This window comes from Mustela lutreola, chromosome 17 (genome assembly GCF_030435805.1).
Source record: "Mustela lutreola isolate mMusLut2 chromosome 17, mMusLut2.pri, whole genome shotgun sequence".
Taxonomy (NCBI): domain Eukaryota; kingdom Metazoa; phylum Chordata; class Mammalia; order Carnivora; family Mustelidae; genus Mustela; species Mustela lutreola.
The window spans coordinates 38,102,740-38,124,603 of NC_081306.1; the positions used below are offsets into that span (position 1 = coordinate 38,102,740).

Consider the following 21,864-nt stretch of genomic DNA (forward strand, 5'->3'; position numbering starts at 1 on the left):
GGGTCTGTAAGGTCAGATCGGTGGGGGATGGTGGAGAATCTGAAACGAGAAAGTGTCACGTGTCTGAAAGCTGCTAAGAGAGTAAATCTTCAACGTTCTCATCGCAAGGGGGAAAATGCGGCAAATGTGAGATGATGTTAACTGTGCTTGTGATCACGTTACACTGTACGCATCTATCAAATTGTGCTGTACAACTGAGATTACTGTCCTTACGCATCACTGAGAGCGCCAACATCAGTCAATAAAGGAAAAAAGAACTCCAAACTCGAAACTTGATGCGTCTCGAGACTCGCCAGATTCTAAAGGACCTTGTGCAGCAGGAGGGGTTCGGACAGCTCCCGGCTGCTCGGTCGTTCACACCCGGTGGGGCGCCCCTCCTCAAAGCCCAGCCCCAGAGCCAAGCCAGACCAGAGCCACGCACAACCACAGACGGCCATGCACCGGCCCTTCAGCATATAAGACCTTCTCCTACCTGGTGGTTTCAGTGGGGCGGGGATGGAGGTTGCCTCTGGTGCCTGGAGCCAGAACTCCTGTGTGCATCGGGATATCCCGTTCTCCTCCTAGCACCGGCCTGAGGGAGACACGGAAGGTGACAAAGCAGGTGGCATGGGTGGGTGGATAGCCAGCCAGACAGAGACCCCGTCACGAGCCATCTGAAGCAGTTGGGAGCCCTGTGTGGCCTCACATATTCCCTTCTTCCCGGGCTCCAAGGGAGCCCCTATAGATGGGCCATTTCCCCAGCCTCTCCGACTTCCAGTGTCTGAATGGGACTCTAGGGGAGGGGGAATGTTTCTTGGAAGAGTTCCCTCCTGCACGATCTGGACCTCTGGCCCTGGTACCATCAGGTCTGCCGAGTTTTCTAGATGCAGTTCGGACGCCAAGTTACAAGGCCACTGCTTCCGAGGCTCCTTGCATTGATTGGTAAATTGGGCCCCAGAACTGGCCAGCTGAGGTTTTCAGCCAGTTCTGACACTCTGACAACAGACCCCAGAGGAGGACTCCATTGGACAGATTCTTGCCTTTGGTAGGACTCCAGAGCTTTGCCCCTGGGCCTGTAGCCTGTATGTGAGACCCCCAGAGAACCAAGAAGTTCGCCCATGGTTTGTTCCTCCCATCACATATTTATTAACAACCACCAAGTTCACGGATCGGGAACTAGAAGGTCAGGGTCTGAGGTCTGGCTTTAGGGAGCTCACCGTGTAGTTGGGTGGGGGGTGTGGGTGGGCGAGCGGGAAGTGAAGCGCATGCTGAAATTCTATTTTGGCGTCGCAGCCGCTGTCATCAAGAAGAGGAAGACATGTTCATAGGTGGTAGGAGAGGAAGAAAGTGTACCAGGGGCATCAAGCAGCACGAGCCAAAGTCACGGCAATCCCGAAGTCCTGCCGTACTTGGCGAACAGTCGAACCAGCTGTGGTTTACTTTATAGACGGCAAAATGCACAGACCTGATGTGAACATCTTGATGGAGATTTGTACACATGTATGCCCACGTCATGACCTGCCAGATCTAAATACAGAGCTTGTCCGGTGCCTGTGCCAACCCAGACCCTTCTCCCAGGTAACCCCTGTTACGGTATCAGCCACCGCTGATGAGTCTGTCATTGGCCTTATGAGCAGCGGGGCATTTGGTGTGTACTCTCGGAGTCTCGCTTCTCCTATTCAGTGTCATGTCTGAGTCTGCCAACAGGAACACGTGTCCCTTTCTTATTGTTGTGTCCAATTCTGTCACGTGAATATGCCACAAAGTTGTTGGTGTCTAGTTCTTTCTTTCTTTCTTTTTTTTTAAGAGGGGGAGAGAGAGTGGGGCGGGGGGAGGGCAGAGGCGGAGGGAGGGAGAGAATCTTCAGTGAACTCCATGCCCAGCACAGAACCCAATGTGGGGCTTGAACTCACGACGCTGAGATCATGACCTGAGCCGAGATCAAGTGTCGGATGTTTCACCGACGGAGCCACCCAGGCGCCCCTTCTTTGTGTCTGTTCCACGTTCATGAACACTTGGCTTGTTTTCGGTGTTTGTCTATTATCAGTAACGCAGCTGGAAACCTCCTGCGCATGCGCTCCTTTCTCTTCAGTAGATACTGTGTGGCCAGACGTCAGAGCCGCTGTTCTCAGCCAGGGCTGACCTCGCCCCTTGGGTGAGGTCTGGCTACGTCTGGTGACATTCTGGGGCACCTCAAGTGTGGGGGAGCGGTGGTGTGTTCCTGGCATCTACTGGGTAGAGACAAGGGCTGCGGAATATCCCACAGGGCATGGTCACCAGCAGGAACTGTTCAGCTTGAATGTGCATGGATGCCAAAGAACCAGGTTGTGGTCCGATTCTGGAGTCCTCATACACTGTACACCGTGTTTCCATCCAGCCCATCCTGGGGAGCCACAGATGGCTCTGGAGCAGTGAGGTTCCCCTCAATGAAGGAGATTTCAGGACAGTCACCCCCTGGCTCACACTGTTAGTTGATGTCAGCCTGGTGGACGGTCCCTGGCGTCCTGCCGCTGACTGCCCGCTGTAGGGCACCCTGCACATCCCGGTTCCGCAGCGTGTAGATGGCGGGGTAGAGCAGCGGCGTGAGGCTGATGTAGATGAGCGAGACCAGCTTGTCCTCCTCGAGGTCCCGGCTGCTCAGGGGTCTGGCGTACATGGCCGTGGCACAGCCATAGTGGAGCACGGCCACCGTGAGGTGTGATGCCACCGTGTTGAAGGCCTTGCGGCGGCCCGCAGGCCCCCCAACGCCCAGGATGACCACCAGCACCCTGGTGTAGGACAGCAGGATCAGGGCCAGGGGCAGCACCAGCAGCAGCAGGCAAGCCGCCAGCAGGACCCGCTCCTGCAGCTGGCGGTTCCCGCACGCCAGCACCAACACTGCCGGGAGGTCACAGAAGACGTGGTTGACGAGGCCACCCCGGCAGAAGGGCAGCTGGAAAATGGCTGTGGTGAGCCCCAAGGCCAGGATAGAGCCCCCAGCACAGCAGGAGGCGAGGAGGCACCAGCAGAGGCCCGTGGTCATGAGCTGGGGATAGGAGAGGGGGCGGCAGATGGCCAGGTAGCGGTCCAGGGCCATGGCAGCCAGCAGCAGGCACTCGGAGCCTCCCAGCGCCACAAAGAGGCCCATCTGGGCAGCGCAGGTGGCTCGGGCCACCGCCTGGCCCCCTGGCGGCAGCAGGAAGCCGGCGAGCATGCGTGGGGTCAGCACCAGCGTGTAGGCCACCTCCACAGCGGACAGTGCCCCCAGAAAGAAGTACATGGGGGTGTGCAGGGCAGGCTCCACGATGGCCAGGCCCAGGATGAGCAGGTTTCCTGCCAGCGTGGCCAGATAGAGCGGCAGGAGGAAGGCAAAGAGCAGCAGCCGCAGCCCCTGGGGCCACCCGGAGAAACCCAGGATCACGAACTCCTGTGCCGCGGTCCAGTTGGAGTCTGGCCAAGAGCTCATGTCGGGACCTGCGGGGGGACAGGCGGGCGGGCCGGAGAGGAGGGTCACGGGGACGTATCTCTCCCAGAAAACACACGGATGGCCCCCACGTCCCTTCCACCAGTGACACCGGGCTTTGTCCCCAAGCTGGCACTTTCGGCCCCTTGCTGCCCTCAGCCCAGCCTCCCCCAGGAATTCAGAAGTCTGGAGCCACCGTCCGCTCTTCCTCTGGCCTCCGTGCTCTGGGCACCCAGGGGTCTCTGCACACCTGTCCACCCAGTCCCCAGGTCCGTCCAGCATGTGGAGCCCACAGCTCCCGTGCCCGACGGGCCAGCCTTACAGGGAGGAAGGCGGGGATGTGTACCTGAGTGGACAGTGGCCTGAGGGGTCCGATTTCTGAAGGGACGGGCTCTTTCCGGAGCAGCTGGTTCTGGGGTATGGACATGGTCGCTCCTGGGACAAAGCCCGGGGTGAGGGGCTGGACCAGCACCAGAGTCTCCTGTCCCCAGAGACCCTTCCTACCACCTGCACTCGCCCATCCCGGGGAGGTCAGACCCCAGGCTCTCCGAGGACAGACCGCACACCCTCCTGTCCTCACCTGCCCTGGCCATTGTCTTTTGTCTTATTTATGTCTTCTGGCCCTCCCCTTAGGGGGGACTCAGGACACCCCCCATGGTCATCCTGGGCTTGTCCATTCTGACTCCATCCCGGGGAAGACGCGCACCCGCTCCGTGTTACGGCGGACAGCGGCCTTCGTGGGCGGCAGCGCCCGCGCCCGCGGCCCCAGCTGTGACGTGCAGCCCCGCGGCCCCAGCTGTGACGTGCAGCCCCGCGGCCCCAGCTGTGACGTGCAGCCCGAGCCCCCCGCAGACCCTCCCTTCTCTGAGCCGAAGACCATCAGTAATACTGCCCACACCCCCGCCCGTGCTTCCAACTCAATCTGTCCTGAACTACTTACTGCGTCACTTCTCCAGGAACCTTCCTCGACCTTATGTGAAGGGAGCTAGCCGCGGGCTCAGTTCCGAAGTCAGAAGTCACTGCGGATGGGCACCCGTCCCCACCCCTGCAGGACAGCTGGGCAGGAGCACCTCTGTTCTCTCCCCTCTCAGGTTTCCTCTCCCCCAGGGATCACAGTGGACCCCTGCCGGCCCTCCTGCCTTTAGCACCGCCCACCTGAAGGACCCTCCAAAGACAGATGACAATTCCTCGCTTAACTCTCTCTTCTTTGACCTTCTGGGTGACTTCTGACTTTGCCTCACGGACACCACGGGCTCCGCGTGGTGTGCATGACACGCCTGTCCTGAGCAGATCTATCTCTGCACACGGGGGCCTGGTTGGGGGGGGGCTTCCTGGAACACCCTGCGGTCCCCACATTACTTACAGGGAAGAGCTGGGCTGACGTCACACGTGACACGTGGGTGAAGACCCCTGTCTCCCAGGTGTCACCCTCTTGTCTTACAGTTGTCATGGCAACTGCGCTAAACTCAGGCTCCTGGATTGGAAAGTCTGAGTCATGTCTGCTGATTGCTGAATTCCTGGAAGCGAGGGAGTTCATTCCCATTTCTCCCAAATGTCTGCCTCCTGTCTGTGTCCCTGTCTGCGGGCCTGCTGTCCCCTTCATTCACTCGACTAAGAGGCGTTTTCTGCTTCTCACCTTTCTCTTCCTACACCCCCATCCTTAAAACTGCACCCCTCGGAAGCCTCATGCAAGCTCACCGGAGGACCCTCAGCTGGCCAGACCAAACGGCTACCTTCCGGTCCTCACTGCGAAACCACGCCGTGGCCGTCCCTCAGGCCCCCGTGGACCACTGGCCCGGGGCTCCCTCCCACCGGACCCCCTCCCGCCGCTCCTTCCTGTTTCACCGCTGCTCCCTCCCCGCACGGGTGGGTGCCTCAAGGCCACATCAGTAGAGCCAGAGGTAGGTGAGGCCAAGCCCCCAAAGCCTGCAAGTGCCCGGCCTCAGTTTCTCTTCCCCAAACCCTCCCCGCACCTCTTCCACCAAGCCTTCTGGAAAGTTCCCCAGAGACACTGACAGGGGCCTCCAACTTCCCTTTGTTGGCAACAGTCCCATATTCCCTCCCAACACCGAGGGGCATGGGGGGTGGCGTGGTGCGGGACCACGGCGACAACCCCGCTGTGACAGTCACTGCCACACGTCCAGCCCTGACGGTGTGCTCTAAACGCGCCCCACGCACAGTAATATTGGGTCTTTGTGAGGCTGCTGGGAGGCAGACATGTTACCATCCCTGTTAATTCACAGATGGGGAAGCTGAGACTTGGGGCAGTCACACAGCATCTCCCTTAGCTAGAGGTCACCAGGTTGGTCTGATTTTGAAGTCTGAACTCTTCTCTGTGTCTGCCTTGTCTGTGGGTCCCTCCCCAGCCAGTTGTGGGGGAAAGAGAAAGGGGCCTGGAGGAGGGAGAAAGAAGCAGATTCTGAGGGGGAGAAACAGAACAAGGCACATGACGAGGGACAGGCAGAGGCGACTGCTGAGGGCAGCCGCAGGCAGAGCAGGAGGGAAGCCACTCAGCCTTTGGAAGACCATCCCTACCATGAGGGGTTCATCAGGCTCTGGGCTAACAGAGACCCAGAGAGAGACAGAGACAGGGAGAGAGAAAGACAGAAAGGGACAGAGACCGAGAAGAGGCACAGACAACAGAGGAGAGTCTTCTATGTCCCCCAGGCTTCTGGACCTGAGACCCCCCCAGCCCACCACCACGGGATTTCTGCTCCACTGCAAACAGGGGTTTAAAGCTGGCTAATTCCAGCAGGGGCTTTGCTCTCATCCCTGGCACCCACACCCCATCTTCCATGGCATCCCTGGAGAAAAAAGACCAAAATTTGAAAACTCATTCGTTTAAGCCAGACTCTGGGTCACCAGACCCCAAACTGCTGCCTGAATTAAAGCCTCAGCATCTCAGCTGGCCAGACACCTTGCTCACTGAACTACCCCGGAGGGAGAGCGGGATATGCCCGCTGGGCTGAACGGGGGACCCAGATCCTGGTGGAAAAAGGGCAAGTTCTGGCCATTGCAACATGGAACCCATGGACCTTGTCGGTCCCCGCCCCCCTGTCTCCTGCCCATGTCTTCCCCACAAGTCACGCCGCAGCCTGCACGTACCACCATCTCCCGCCGCTCCCTGACCGAGCACACCTTCTCCGCATCGGAGTGTCCTTCCCCACCTGGAAAGCTACTCACTCTTCACAGCCCAGGTCAAACAGCAGGGCCTCTGTGGACACAAATCTTAAAGTAGCAGCGGGCTACAGGAGGACTCTGCAGAAAACGGGGGGAGGCCTGGCTGCACCGCATCGTGCCCCCTCTTCTCCCGTGAGCTCCGCCTCTGTTCCCGGAGTCGCTCGCCGTAAGCAAAGAGGGACTTAATAGGTTTCCCGGGGCCCACTTAGGGGTCTGGCTTCATCCAAAGCCCCAGGGTCTCGTTAGCGATCTTGGCCCCACGCTGCGGTGCCGAGGGGCACGGTGGTCTCCAAAGGCATGAGTGGGGAAGGATGACTTGGGAAATCTGAACTGGGGTGTCCCGGGAGAGTCAGAAACTTCTGGGCCGGGGGGACGGAGGCTACCACCTCCCTGCAGTGATGGAGGGAATGCGGCGGGAGCTGAGGGTAAACTGGGATGGAGAACGTGCCGAAGTTTGAACTAAGCGGTGGTCAACAGCCTGGATCTCAGAATGGGGCGGCTGGTGGCGGGGGTGGGGGTGGGCGCCTTCACCACCACCGCCCCTGTCACTGGAAAATACCCCAAGATGCAGAGCAACGAGACTCAGCACCATGGACTTCTCATGTCTCACCGCGCCGTTGCAGAGAGGACCGGAGCCCTGCGGAAACGGACAGTTCTATAGCCCGCTGTCCTGTTTCCGTTGAATTACACCTTTTTTCCAATTGCTCCATCGTCATCTTAACCATTTTAGGCATTCATTTTGTTTACTTTTTAAAATAGAAATTTGGGGCGCCTGGGTGGCTCAGTGGGTTAAGCCTCTGCCTTCGGCTCAGGTCATGATCCCGGGGTCTTAGTAGGATTGAGTCCCGCATCAGGCTCTCTGCTCAGCAGGGAATCTGCTTCCTTCCTCCTCTCTCTGCCTGCCTCTCTGCCTACTTGTGATCTCTGTCAAATAAATGAATAAAATATTAAAAAAAAAATAGAAATTCCAAGGGTGTAGAACCTTGCCTCTAAACCAGAGGCAACAGCTTTTATCAGACCCGCTTCTCCTCATAGAGATGGTCTAAGTACATGTGGGATAGCATGCCCAGGTGTGGGTTTTGTTTGCTATTTAAAAAAATTTTTTAAAATTTATTTTAGAGAGAGGGTATGTGAGTAGGGTGGGTCAAGGGAGGACGGAGGGAGAAGGAGAGAGAGAATCTTCAAGCAGACTCTCGGAGGAGTGCAGAGTCTGAAGCGGGGCTCGATCCCAAGGACCCTGAGATGGTGACCTGAGTGGAAACCAAGGGTTGGACACTTAATTGACAGAGCCACCCAGGTTCCACTAGATGCCCTCACCTATTGAACAAGTCCGGGCCGAAGGACATTCAGAGGGTTTCTGATCCTTGGCCGTTACTACCAACACCGAAATTAATATCCTTCCTTATCTACATTGTATTTGGCAAGTGTGCAATTAGGGTCAATGGGTTTGTGCTTTTTCTTTTCTCTCTTTCTTTAAGATTATTTATTTATTTGAGAGAGAAAGCACACGAGCAGGGGGAGGAGCAGAGGGACAAGCGGGCTATACCGGCTGAGTGGGGAATCTGGTGCGGGACTGGATCCCAGGACTCTGGGATCATGACGTGAGCCGAAGGCAGCTGCTTAACAACTGAGCCACCCAGATGCCTTGGGTTTTAAATCGTATTTAAAGCCATTTTCTTTTTATTTGTTTTTAAAGATTTTATTTATTTATTTGACACAGAGAGAGAGATCACAAGTAGGCAGAGAGGCAGGCAGAGAGAGAGGAAGGGAAGCAGGCTCCCTGCTGAGCAGAGAGCCCGATGTGGGGCTTGATCCCAGGACCCTGAGATCATGACCTAAGCCGCAGGCAGAGGCTTTAACCCACTAAGCCACCCAGGCGCCCCTAAAACCATTTTAAATTTTCTTAGTTATTTTTTTAGTGATCCACATGTTACTTCCCGTCTTTATTATAGCACTAACGGCTCCTGTCTGGAATATACGAAAACACCAGCTCGTCCTCCACCTTCACCAACACGATGCTGTTCGGACTGTCCTCGATTTGGTAGAAATGCGCTGTCTCAGCATAATTTTAATTGGCACTTTTCTGTAAGTGAAGTTGACCTCCTTTTCCTATTTTAAAGGACATTTCTATTTTTTGCACTGTTCATTCGTATCCTTTTCCTTCCCCATTTTTTTTCTATTTGCTTGTGGCTCTTCGCTTTTTATTGATTACAAGCCGTTTTAATATACATATTAGAGGACTTCAACTTGCCTGTAGGAGGAATTACAAATCTTTTTCCTGGCTCGCTATGTGTCTTCTGATGTTTATGGCGGGTTTTGCCATGGAGAATTGCTTGATTTCAATGTAGTCAGATTCATCAATATTTTCTTTTGTAGCTTCTAGGTTGCACATCACGCTCGAAACACTCTTGAAATAAAAATTATTTCTCCACCCTTTCTTCTCAAACGTTGTGGTTTGATTCTTTTTTAACAATTAAGTGCTTAATAGACATGCAATTTACCCCGTAAGATGTGAAGTAGGAATCCAATGTTATTTTTACGAGATGTTGGTTATCATTTTAAAAATAAGCATTACAGGGGCGCCTGGGTGGCTCAGTGGGTTAAGCCTCTGCCTTCGGCTCAGGTCATGATCTCAGAGTCCTGGGATCGAGTCGCGCATCGGGCTCCCTGCTTGGCAGGGAGCCTGCTTCCTCCTCTCTGCCTGCCTCTCTGCCTACTTGTGATTTCTCTCTGTCAAATAAATAAATAAATAAATAAAATCTTTAAAAAAATAAGCATTACAATTGACATGTGATAGACTTACAGAAAATGTGATAGACTACCCAGAATAATGATACAACTGAATTTTCACAAAGTGAAAAAACAGAACATTGACAGAATTCCAGAGACCCTCCTCACTCCCTGCCCCACTGTTCTCTTTCCTCTTCCCTAAGGGAGAATAATGTGGGTTGTTTTTTTTTTTTTGGCTTTAGCAGCTTATATAGTTTTGCTTGTTTCTGAACACAAAAATATATACCTTTGTGTTTGGTGTCAAAGAAAAATGCAAAGCCATATAGTTAACCATTATCATGCTGTTTGTGTACAGCAGAGATCAAAATCCTGGACTGAGTCCTAAATAAGCAAAAGGGGGGGGGGAGGAAGTGGGAGATTTAAATTTTAAAAAAGAGGGAAAGGGAAAAGTAAACACTGCAGATAGCCTGGGGACAGTGAATCTTGTTTGAACATTTTGAGGGGGTCAGAACAATCTGTCTTAACGCAGGCTGTTGAACAGTATCAGAGAAAACAATTTCACTTATTTGTAGAGTCACCAGGAAACCTGACAGATCAGCTATGGAGAATAACAAACTATCTCTGTAATGTGTGATCGGTCATTTAAAAAAATTATCTGGAATGCATAGAAGCAAGAAAACATGACCCATAATGAAGTGAAAAATCAATCAGAACCAATCCAGGAATGGCAGAGATGACAGATTTAGTAGACAAGGACACTGGGAGGGTTATCACAACTGTATTCCATATGTTCTGGAAGCTAGAAGAAAGATTGGTCACGCCAAGGAGAGATGGGGAGTATTTAAAAGGGGGACAGTCGAACTTCTTCTAGAGGAGAAAACAGCTGGGTCCAAATGAAACATAAACCATGTGGCGACAATGTGGGAGATATTGGTGACCTTGAAGACACCGCAAGGGAAACTATCCAAGATTAAATAAAGACAAGGAGAAAAAGAATCAGCAAGTTGTGGGACAAAGTCAAGCAATGTAATAAATGTGTGATTGGAATCTAAAAAGGAGAAAAATATTTGAAGAAATAGTGACCCCCCCAAATCCCAAATTTAATGAAAACCGCCAAATCCATATATCCAAGAAGCTCCACAAACTCTGAGCACAAGAAACACGAAGAAAACAATGAAACAGCTTAAAATTAAGGGCAAAAAGAAAATTTAAAAAAATCTAAATAAAAAAAGACGCATTCTATCCAGAGGAATAAATGTAGGAGTAATAGCCAACTTCTTGTCAGCAAGCCAGAAGACAGTGGAGGAATAGCTATAAAGAACCAAAAAGGAGAAAAAAAATATCTGTACCTAGTGAAAATATCTTTCAGAAAGGAGACATTTAAAAATTTCTGGATGTACAAAAGCTGAAAAAATTCATCAAGCAGCGAATCTTCCACAATGCGTGGCAATTGATGTTGGCGAAAATATCCATAGGGCAGGAGGAGACCTCATTTGATGAATGTACAAAGCCTGTGAAGACAGAAGGCATTTAGAGTCTGTGGTAATTAACTGCCTTCTTTATCAGCAGGTGCTTTTTGAAAGCTATTCCAACCTCTCGTGTGTTATCACCAGCATCAACTGTGAGCCTCATTTGCTCTTTTGAACTTGATCTTTGAAAATGTTCTCACCCATGATTGTTTCTTGATATCTGTCGAGGCTGTTCTTCAATCACGTCAAACTTGGCGTTGGCTTCTCCAACAAATGAACCACCTTTGAGGTATCAGTAACAGATGTCAACTCACTGAGAGACCAGGAAAACCACTCAAAGTCACTTGCTTTGTTTTGAAATTGACTATTGATGTTGTTCTCAATGTCCTTGACTTGTCTTCTCACCTACAGGCCAGACATCTCAGAATATGTTCATCTTCTCTGAACACATTTTTCCCCCCAGCTGTCTCCTTCACGTAATTGACTCACCATTAGGTAGGTAGCTTTCCTTGCTTGACTAATAAATGGGTCACTCAGAAACTCAGCTTCATTTCAGCTTCATCTTTAAACAGGATAAATTTATTTGAAACAGAGAGTTCAGGAGGAGGGGCAGAGGGAGAGGGAGAGAGAGAATCTTGAAGCAGACTCCCCACTGAGCTCAGAGCCCGACTTGGGGTTGGATCTCATGACCTGAGTGGAAATTAAGAGTCGGATGCTTATCTGGCTGAGACACCCAGGCATCCCAAACCTCGTTTTTATTTTTGTGAAGAAAGCCTGATGCGATGAGATCATCTCTTGTAAGCTTTCTAATGTTTCTGACGGTTGCTCTCCTACGAGCTGGAAAGATGATGAGTATTAGCCTGGTAAGGTCAATGTCTGTTGGACTCTCTAGCACAGTTATGGTTTGCTATGGCAAACACAATGCTTTGACATCTAAATCAGTGACAAAATAATCTTGCTCCACCAGGTCTTAAAAGTACAGTATTTGAAGTCACTTTTCCTCTTTTACAGAATGGATATACACCGTCTCTGTTGCAACTGATCTCTGTTGCACCTGGTTGAGTCTGCCATTGTAGTCCCAATGGAGCCATGGGGGAGTACGTCATCATGGTTACGTTCCAGTAACACTTTATTTATGGACACTGAAATTTGAACTTGGCAGAATTTTCATGTGTCATGAAATATGATTTTTCTTTTTATTTTTTTTTTCAACCATTTAAAAACATAAAGGCATTCTTAGGTCAGGAGCGGAAGAAAACCATGTGGTAGGCTGAGTTTGTTGAATGGCCCGTGGTTTGCCAACCACTGGGTTAAAGAGAAAATTACAGTGCCAAGTTCCTATGTTAGAAAGAAGATCGCAAATCAAACCCAGCTTCTACCTTAAGACACTGGAAAAAGAATACCGAATTAAATACAAAGCAAGCACAAGAAAGGAATAAAATAAAGATCAGAGCAAAAATCACCAAAAATGGGAAAACCAGAACAATAGAGAAGATGAATAAAACCACAATTTTGGGGGGTAGGGAGAGCAAGAAGATTGATAAATCTCCAGTGAGACTGATCAGGAAAAAAGGAAGAAATAAATTACCAAAATCAGATAAAATGCGGAGGCAACAGAGCGATAGGCTCATCTCAATAGATGCAAAAAAAGCATTTGACTAAAATCTGCATCTACCCCTGATAAAAATTTTCAGCAAACCAGAGAGCGAAAAGGAACCTCCTCTATTTAATGAATGGTAAACAAGCTCAAGTGAATTTGTGTCTTTTGAGTAATTTGTGCAGTGTATCTGAATTGCTGGATCTATTGGTATAAAATTGTTCACATATTTAAGTATCTGTAGGATCTGTGGGCAGTGGTCATTTGTGCTTCTCTCTTTTTTTCTAATTAACCTGGCGAGGCTATTTTTATCAGTCTTCTCAAAGGATCAAGTTTCAATTTCATCAACTTTCTCCTCTATTTTTTCTCTATTCTATTATTCTTTGCTATATATTCTATTTTATTTCTCCTCATGTACTAGTTTATTTCTTCTTTTTCCTTTTGGTGAATCTGAGTCGCTTTCTAGTATGAGAAGGAAGCGGGTGTCATTAGCTTTAGACCTTTGTTCTTTCCCAAGGTAGACATTTATTGCTCTTCCCCTCTAAACACTGTTTCAACCATGTCCCACAAAATTTTACACATTGTTTGTTAAAATTGTTTCATTTGATTCAAAAGACTTATTTCCTTTTTTATTTCTTCTTTGACCGGTTTTTCTCCAGATATTTCGGGGCTCTGTTGTTAGGTGTAAGTATGTTTATAATTGTAGGCATTCCTGATGGATTAATTAATCCTTTTATCATTGTAAATTATTCTTCTTATCTCTAGTAACAATTTTTTGTCACAAAACCCTATTTGTCTGCTATCGGTCTAGTCACTCCATTTATCTTTTATTATTGTTCGCATGGTACACCTTTTTTCATTCTTTCAAGCAATTCTTGTCTTTCAATCTAAAGTGATAATCTTCGGATGCCTGGGTGATTCAGTTGGTAAAAGGTCTGCCTTCGGCTGAGGTTGTGATCCCAGGGTCCTGAGATTGAGTCCCACATTGTTCAGCGAGGATCCTGCTTCTCCCAGTGAGGTCCCTCCACCCCCCTCCACGTTCCCCCAGTCATGTGTTCTTTCACTCTGCTCTCAAATAAAATATTTTTTAAAATAAAGTGATAATCTTATAGATGGCATACAGTTGGATCTTATTTTTTTTTTTTAAAGATTCATTCATCTGACAGTGAGTGAGTGAGAAGGGGGATGGGCAGGGGGGTAGGGAGACAGAGAATCTTAAGCAGGCTCCTCGCCCACCATGGAGACCAACATGGAGCTCGATCTCAGGACCCTGAGATCATAACCTAAGCTTAAATCAAAAGTCAGACTCTTAACTGACTGAGCCACCACGCACCCCTGGATCATTTTTAATACATTCTGCCAGTCTCTACCTTGTGATGAGAGGGTTTAATCTATTTATATTTAGAGTAATTACTGATAAGGAGGAGACTTAGTTCGAGAGTTTTCCTGTTTGCTTTCTGTACACCTTGTCTTTTTTATTCCCTTATTTCTCCATTGCCCTCTTCTGTATTAATATATGTTTTCTAGTTGTACCATTTTAATTTTCTTATTTTCTTTACTACATATTTTTGGGGCTTACCTTTTTTTTTTTTGAGATTTATTTATTTTGAGAGAGGGAGTGAGCACAAGCAGGAGCAGGGGGGAGGGGCAGAGGGAGAGGGAGAAGCAGACTCCCCACTGAGCAGAGAGCCCAGTGTGGGGCTCCTGGGATCAGGACCTGAGCCAAAGGCAGATGCTTAACTGACTGAACCACGCAGATGCCTCAAGATAAATGTCCTCTTAATCCCCTTTACCTATTTCCTACTCTCCTACCCACGTCTCCTCTGGCAACCACCAGTCTGTTTTCTGTATTTAAGAGTCTGGTTTTTGCCTGTTCATTTGTTTTGTTTCTTAAATTCCACATATGAGTGAAATCATATGGTGTTTGCTTTCCTCTGACTTATTTCACTTAGCATTTATACCCTCTAGGTCCACCCATGTTGCCAGATTCAAGATCCATGAAATCCTGCCATTTGCAAGATTTCATCATCTTTATTCATTCCTTTGAAGATGGACACTTTGAGTGTCCATATCTTGGCTATTGTAAATAATGCTGCAAAAAACAGAAGTGTGCATATATCTTTTCAAATTAGTGTTTTCATATTCTTTGGACAAATACTTAGTAGTGGGAATACTGGATCCTATATTTCTGTTCTTAAGTTTTTGAGGAATCTTCATACTCTTTTCCATAGTGGCTGCACCAATTTGTATTCCCAACAATAGTACATGAGGGTTCCTTCTCCTCTACATCCTTGCCAACACTTTTATTTCTTGTCTTCTGATTTAACATCTTATTTTTTTCTTTTAGATTTTATTTTACTTGCCAGAGAGAGAGAGAGAGAGAGAGGGAGGGAGAGAGAACACAAGCAGGGGGAGCAGCAGAGGCAGAAGGAGAAGCAGGCTCCCCACTAAGCAGGGCTGGATCCCAGGACCTTGGGATCATGACCTGAGCCAAAGGCAGACGCTTAACCAACTGAGCCACCCAGGTATCCCCTGATTTAACATCTTAATTTAAAACAGTCTAGCTTGGATTACTATCAACCTAACTTACATAGTATATAAAAACACTCCCCCAATATACCTGTTTTTATTTCCCCATGTTTATATGTACTATTATCATCATACAAATTATATCTCATAAACCCATCGACAGAGATTTTATAATTTACTTGAACATATTTAAAATAGCTTCTTTGAAGTCTTTGTCTAGTAACTCCAACATCTGGGATTTCTCACGGTCAGTGTTTATTGACTGCTTTTTAATGTATATAGGCCACACTTTCCTGTTTCTTTGCATGTCTTCTCTTTTATATAAATCTGGCTATTTTATTTTATTTTTAAGATTTTATTTATTTATTTGACATACAGAGATCACAAGTAGACAGGCAGGCAGAGAGAGAGAGGGGGAAGCAGGCTCTCTGCTGAGCAGAGAGCCGGATGCGGGGCTCGATACCAGGATCCTGAGACCACGACCTGAGCCGAAGGCAGAGGCTCAACCCACTGAGCCACCCAGGTACCCCTATAACTGGCTATTTTAAATAACAATGTGGCAATGGAATTTCCTTTCCCCCTCCTCGGAGTTTTTGCTCTTTGTGGTTGTTTACTTATGGTTGTTTATTTGGTGATTTTCTTTGACTAATTCTGTAAAGTCTGTATTCTTTGTTATCCTAGTTTTCAGCTAATGGTTGTACAGAGCTTTCCATACATGCCTTAAACTGGTAAGTCTTCCAGGCTTTGTCAAGGGGCCCCTTGTGTGTTGGGGCTACCCTCGTTCTGCACTAGCCTTTACTTTCTGCTTGCTCAGAGATTCAAGGCCAAGTCTTGATGTGAGACATCAAGTCTGACGTGACTTGCGCTGTCCATGGTACTTCCTGAGCGTGTGCATGGTCTCCTAGGCAAGGGGGCAGTTAAGTCAGAGCTTCTCTTCCCCCAAGTTTTCCTTTTAAGTTCTTGGCCAGCCTCTTGTTTGCCTCAACTGGTATCATCGCCCCAGAGAGCTACAATGTGATTAAAAGCCACTAATTGGTTTTGACAGATGCCCTGGGGATAGGGCTTTACTCCCACGGTGAGCTTGCAATCAGGGAAGATAAAGACAGTTCTGTAGATGAGGCTTTTCTGGGGAGCTGCCACACAGGCCAAGTTTTGATAGTTCCCTGGGGAAGGAGCTTCTGGGGAGTTTCAGCCCATCTGGTCCCTCCAGTGGCAGCTAGGCTACTGCTTTTCACTGCTCCTGTGTTTCAGAGGCAGGCAGTTTTCAAGGCGACGCCAGAGATGGGGAGAGGGGCATGGAAATAGGGCAAATTCAAATGCCCGAAGTTCACTGTTCTTATATTCAGCCATTTTTCTTGAATAAAGTCTCTGCAAATCGTTGCAAGCCTTTAGTCAATTTCCAAAGTTCTGGAAAAGTTGATTATGACCATTATGTTCATCAATGTTTTGTTGTTTTTATGGAACAGAAGATTTTCAGAGGTCCTTATTCCTCCATCATGGAAGCGCCTGTCCCCTCAGGTTTATTCTTGATTCAATAAATGGAAAAAAAAATAATGAAGTGTGATATTTTCCTTTTGCAAAAATACTGGCCAAAATGTGTTTAAAGTTTCTGAATCCAAAGCTGACAAGGATGAGAGGAAGCAGGCTTTCTCACACAGTTAGTGTGAGTGTAACTTGCTGGAAAGGAGATTTGGTACTTGTCCCTATAAATTGGAATTTCAAAAAATCTCATGTTTTCCTGTGGAGCCCCTTGTGTCAGAGAGATTCTGTCAGGTTCGAGAGGGGGCACTATCGTCCCAGGTGAGAGCAGGAGGGGTTGGCTGGAAGAATTAGGATGGGGAGCTCCTCCAAAACAGAGGCACCTTGTGCCAAGCAGCTGACCACAAGAAGCCTCAACACAGGCAGGAACAGGGAGGGAGGGAGAGAGAGAAATGGGACCAAACACTCTTACGTAGTGTGGTAGGGAGAAACTGGGAGACGTTTTTCACAGGACAAGAAAGGATACACAGACTTTAAGGTGTGTGAACAGACGGTTTGCCGTATGATCTTTGTGTGCCTTCGAGAGCCAGACAACAGAGGAGTCGTAAACAACTTGAGCCTGTAGTTGGATCCTGTGATCAATAAATGCCGAGCCTCCAATGACAGATTCGTTTAGGACACCTTTTCATCAACCCACTCCTGACCAAAAGTGACGACCTAAGAGGATGGGAGTCCCCTTTTGTGGGAGGCACTACTGTTGTTCTCATTTTACAGCTAAGGAAATGGAGACCCCCTGTTTCCCCTTCCTCTTGAAAGCATGCACACACATGGGCACACGTGGGTACACACACACACACACACACAGCTCATGGCCAGAAACTCATGGCTGAGCTTTTTCTACCTAGTTAAGTCAACATTTCCACACTTGTCTTAGCATGGTGATTCATCCCAATACCTTAAAATCTTTGCATCTGTGTTTTTGAGAGATACAGAATTGATATCATTCCTTTCTCAAAATTTACCTTTCAGGTTTTGCAAAAAGGCTATTCTGGTTTCCTAACACACATTTTCTATTCTCTAGAGAAATTTATGTAAGATTGTCAATATTTTTCTAAAGCATTAAGAAGGATTTCCTGATGAGCTGAGTCTGTAGACTCTGATGGGAGGATTATAAACTATAGATCCCATATATTGTGTTAGTTTTAATAAGCTGTGTTTTCTAGAAAGTTACGTTTTAACCACATTTTCTAACTTACTGGCATTGGATGCTCATAATATCTTCTGTGCGCTCTGTAATGATGTCTCATGTTTTCCCATCCTAATGGCTCAGGGGAGCAGAACAGAGATGGCATTCCAGGCATTGGAAGAGCATGAGCAAAGCCCTAGCACAGAGACTGAACCAGCAGCTGGATGCACCTGTCTGAAGATTTTTTTTTTTTAAAAGATTTTATTTATTTATTTGACAGAGAGATTACAAGTAGGCAGAGAGGCAGGCAGAGAGAGAGAGGAGGAAGCAGGCTCCCTGCTGAGCAGAGAGCCCGATGCGGGACTCGATCCCAGGACCCTGAGATCATGACCTGAGCCGAAGGCAGCGGTCCAACCCACTGAGCCACCCAGGCGCCCCTGTCTGAAGATTTTTTTAAAAAAGATTTATTTATTTATTTGACAGAGAGAAACCACAAGTAAGCAGAGAGGCAGGCAGAGAGAGGAGGAAGCAGGCTCCCCGTGGAGCAGAGAGCCCAACGTGGGGCTCAATCCCAGCACCCCAGGATCACGACCCGAGCCCAAGGCAGAGGCTTTAACCCACTAAGCCAACCAGGCAGCCCCCTGTCTGAAGATTTGAGGCACAGGCCCCAAGGATATAGAAGGTCCCGATATCACGTCCATATCACGTACTGTTGGTCCTGGATAGGAATCTGTTAGTAGAAGCAGCTGCCATCTGACTGAATGGTTCCATCGGCCTGGGGGTCCCAGAGACAAACCAAAGAGCAAACCAAGTCACACTGTGGCTTGAAAAGAGGGCACAGCAACCATCTTCAGGGCTCCCCCTGCACGATTAGGGTGTCATTTCTTGCTGGTTGATATCTCCACCAGGTATGCTTTCTTGGGTCCCTGGTGCAGCTGCTCCTCCACCAGCTCTGCACCCCGAGCCCCGCCTGAGCCCAGTTTTTTCTTTTGCTTTTTAAAGTAGGCTCTGTGTCCAGCATGGAGGCCAATGTGGGGCTTGAACTCAAAATCCTGAGCTCAAGACCTGAGCTGAGATCAAGAGTCAGATGCTTAACTGACTGAGCCACCCAGGGGCCCCTGAGCCCAGTTTATGACTGCAGTCTGGTCCATCCATCTGGCCTTATGCCAGGCCCACTCTATCAGCATGGTCCTAACCTCTCTGGCTTCAGCTCAGTCCTCTACCCCCTTTATTGATGCCTCCATATCCACCTGGTTTCCCCATCTGCTAAAGGCAGATGACATTGTGGGTCAGCTCCTCTGACTTGGATCAAGCAGGGATCTATACAGACAATGGCCAGGACCCTCACAGGCTGGAGTACAGCTGGCCATGCCCATGTTGCCTTATGGCCCAGACACACCCACAGTCACCAGAACACAGAACCAAAGAGGAATATGTCATCACTTTAACCCTGAAACATAACTGAAGAGTGCTTCTTTACTTCTCTGGAAGGAGGCAGAGGTCCCCCACTATGAATGACCCATTTCTTTCACCAACTCATCAAAGTGTGTTTTAACTGTCAATTTCAGCATTAGGACAGTAGGACTCCAATACTTTTAAACAGTCCAATGTGATCACCCTTCTAGGCAATACTGAAGTGGGAGCTTACGGCTGGAACTCCGGGGGGGGGGGGTCCCTCCAGACAGCACTCAGTGGACTCAACAACATCTATTCTTGTCGACAAAATGTTTTTGAGAACTAACACAGGCCACACTCTCTGGTAAGCCTCGCGCATCATCTTGCTACAGGGGCTTGTAAATTATGTAGAAGAGATTATTTTTAATTGGCCACATATTGGGGACTGGCCCTGAAAGGAAAGAGCACAGCTGACTGTAAGAAAGGACTTTATTTCTAAATGGTGCTGGGGTCTGTTAAGGGTACATGTCTGTGCCCTGCCCGTGCTCTGGTGCCCACCCCCAGAACCAAAAGCTGCTGATGAGCCTCGAGTGGGTCTTGGGGGTGGGCTGTTGGAACTGAGGGAGGCCCCAGGTCTCCCTTTGGGGCAGACCCCCTTTAAGAAGACTGGGGCAGATGGCCTATAGCCATGGAGGTTTCTCGCAGAGCCGCAGGCCAGCCTCCGGGACTTTGGGGCTCATAACCCAGGAGGACATCTGGAGTGAGTAACTTGATCTGTGATTGCCCACATCCCTCTGTCTCTTGCAGCTTGAGAACCTGGTGAAGGAGAACAGGTTGAGCTCCAGGAGGGGCTGTCTGGTGCTAGCTGCAAAGGGGGCTGCTCCCCACTCAGGAAGCACTGAGGTCCTTGGGGCAGAGGGGAAGCTGTCCATGTCCCACAGCAAGTCCCCTCCAGCCTGGGGCCCGTGTGTCTCCACCCCCTTCCCTGTCCACCCTTTGACCAGGAGGGTCAAACCAGTCCACCCCCACTACCACCATTTTGTTCTTTTTTATTTTATTTTTTTTTAAATCTCAGTCCCTGGTCTATTCTGTCCCACATTCTCCTTATTCTTGAACTTCGTCTGTCATGGTGTATCTGTTTCTGTCCCTAAGGCCCCTTCCCTTTATCTGCCTCTCCTTTGCTCTGTGTCCCTCTGACTTCTCTTGCCATCTGCCCCGCCCCTCCTGTCATCTTCCTCTCCCCAAACCGCAGCGAGAGAGGGTTGCAACCTTGGAGAAGGCCCTGCAGGCTGTCCTGGGCTTTGGCATCCGGGATGGGAGCGGCAGTGGCGCTGGGAATGGGGATGACAGGGAGCAGCAGCAGCATCAAGACCACAGGGCGCCACATGGCCGGGCAGGCAGGGCTGCTGGCAAGGTGGTGAGGGCTGGGTAGTCAGAGGCCCTGCCTCCTATTCCACCAACACCCCCATTTGACCCCTTCTGTCCCCTCCCCCTTCCAGGTGCTAGGCCCACCACCCCCGAGGCACGGCCCTGAAGCCCAAGCCTCAATAACTGCTCACGGGCCCATAAGCCTGGCCATCTTCCCGCTGCTCTCATGTCCGCGCATAGCCCTGTCACTGGCCTTCTGCTCACCAAGGGCTATTAGTTCCAGACGGTTCTCTCCTGAGCTGCTCCTAGAGCTTTGGAGCCACGCCCCGTCCGAAGCCACTCCTCACTCTGACCACGCCCCCAGGGCATCGCCACGCCCCACTTATTGTTACACTCTACTCTTCACACAAAGATCACGCCTCCATGGCAGCCATGCCCCACCCACTGTTATGCACCACCCAAGTCCTACTATGGCCACGCCCCCAAGACGCAACCACGCCCACGCCCTTTAGCCACGTCCCCTAGAGTCAAGATAAGCCTCCGCCCATGGCCACGCCCCAGGCCAGAGCCACGCCTCTAGTTGAAGAGCAAGGGCCCGAAGATCCCTGGTGTTTGAGGGCTCTCCTTTGTTCCACTCTCAAAGCCCACCCAAATGACTTGGGGCACCCTTTCCTCCACTGTCGCCTGGAAAGTCTGTCCAGGAAGCATGCCAGGCACCCAGGAGAATCACTGTCCTCTCTGCCCACTGTCCCAACGCTGTGACTTTATTTTGTTCAAGTTTTCAGTTTAGTCAGAAGGGTAAATCTGGTTCCTGTTACATCACAGTGACCAAAAATGGAAGATCAGAAATTATTCTTTGGAGTGATTGCCTCTTTAAAGAGACTTGCAAAACTTTATCTTCAATATCCTTACATTTCACTTGAGGTATGGCTATTCCTTATCTTTTCTGTTTGGAGCCCTGGTTTTTTGAGGTCACTTTGTTTTTTTCCAAGTCTGTCAAATTAAGTACTCCCCCCACCAAGCAGTTTCTCCTCTGCACTGCTGGAGTCTTCCCCACTTTGGAGACTCCTGTTACCTTGCAGAAACCTCCACTTCTTTTTCCCCCGCACATTTTTTCTTGCCACACAGTATCTCCCAGCTCATCAGCCATCTGCTCATCCGAACTCCTGAACCTTTACTGTTCAAAGTCAACATTTCACCTCTTTTTCACTTATTCCCACCTCACATTAGCAATACACTTTCAGTTCTTTGAGGAGGTTTACTTAGCGGTGGTGGTTCAGGCTGTTCGTGGTCTGGTTTTCCTGAGCTTTTTTTCTCCCAGGAGTTCCTGGAATCTTGTCCGCAGGAAAAGCCACTCACACTCCTGTTTCCCAGTGAGGGTTTATGAAGAACCTGTGTACCCCCAAGCTGGGAAAGCTGGTGTGGATTTCCTTTGTCCACCCACCAGACAACCATGCTACAAAAGGATTTCCTTTCCTTGTTTTTAACCACGAAATCCTGCCAATTTTCT

General features: G+C 49.2%; 1 protein-coding gene and 1 long non-coding RNA gene across 3 annotated transcripts; both read right to left on the bottom strand.

Moving 5' to 3' along the window:
* Positions 1-2,446: 2,446 nt before the first annotated feature.
* Positions 2,447-3,424, bottom strand: LOC131820105 (olfactory receptor 10AC1-like). The gene has a single exon (XM_059155651.1). It carries the CDS (start codon positions 3,422-3,424, stop codon positions 2,447-2,449), a length of 978 nt encoding a protein of 325 aa, XP_059011634.1.
* A 16,004-nt stretch (positions 3,425-19,428) lies between these two features.
* Positions 19,429-20,811, bottom strand: LOC131820107 (uncharacterized). Of its 2 annotated transcripts, none has more exons than XR_009349461.1 (3): positions 20,619-20,811; positions 20,256-20,389; positions 19,429-19,802 (listed from the first exon to the last, which is right to left on the bottom strand). It is a non-coding gene; the product is annotated as an uncharacterized LOC131820107 (long non-coding RNA). The 2 variants fall into 2 exon arrangements; XR_009349460.1 differs by having other exon boundaries at positions 20,256-20,392.
* Between the last annotated feature and the right edge of the window lie 1,053 nt (positions 20,812-21,864).

Coding starts and splice junctions, on each gene's coding strand:
- LOC131820105 (XM_059155651.1), bottom strand. CDS start 3,424: ATGAGCTCTTGGCCAGACTCCAACTGGACCGCGGCACAGGAGTTCGTG.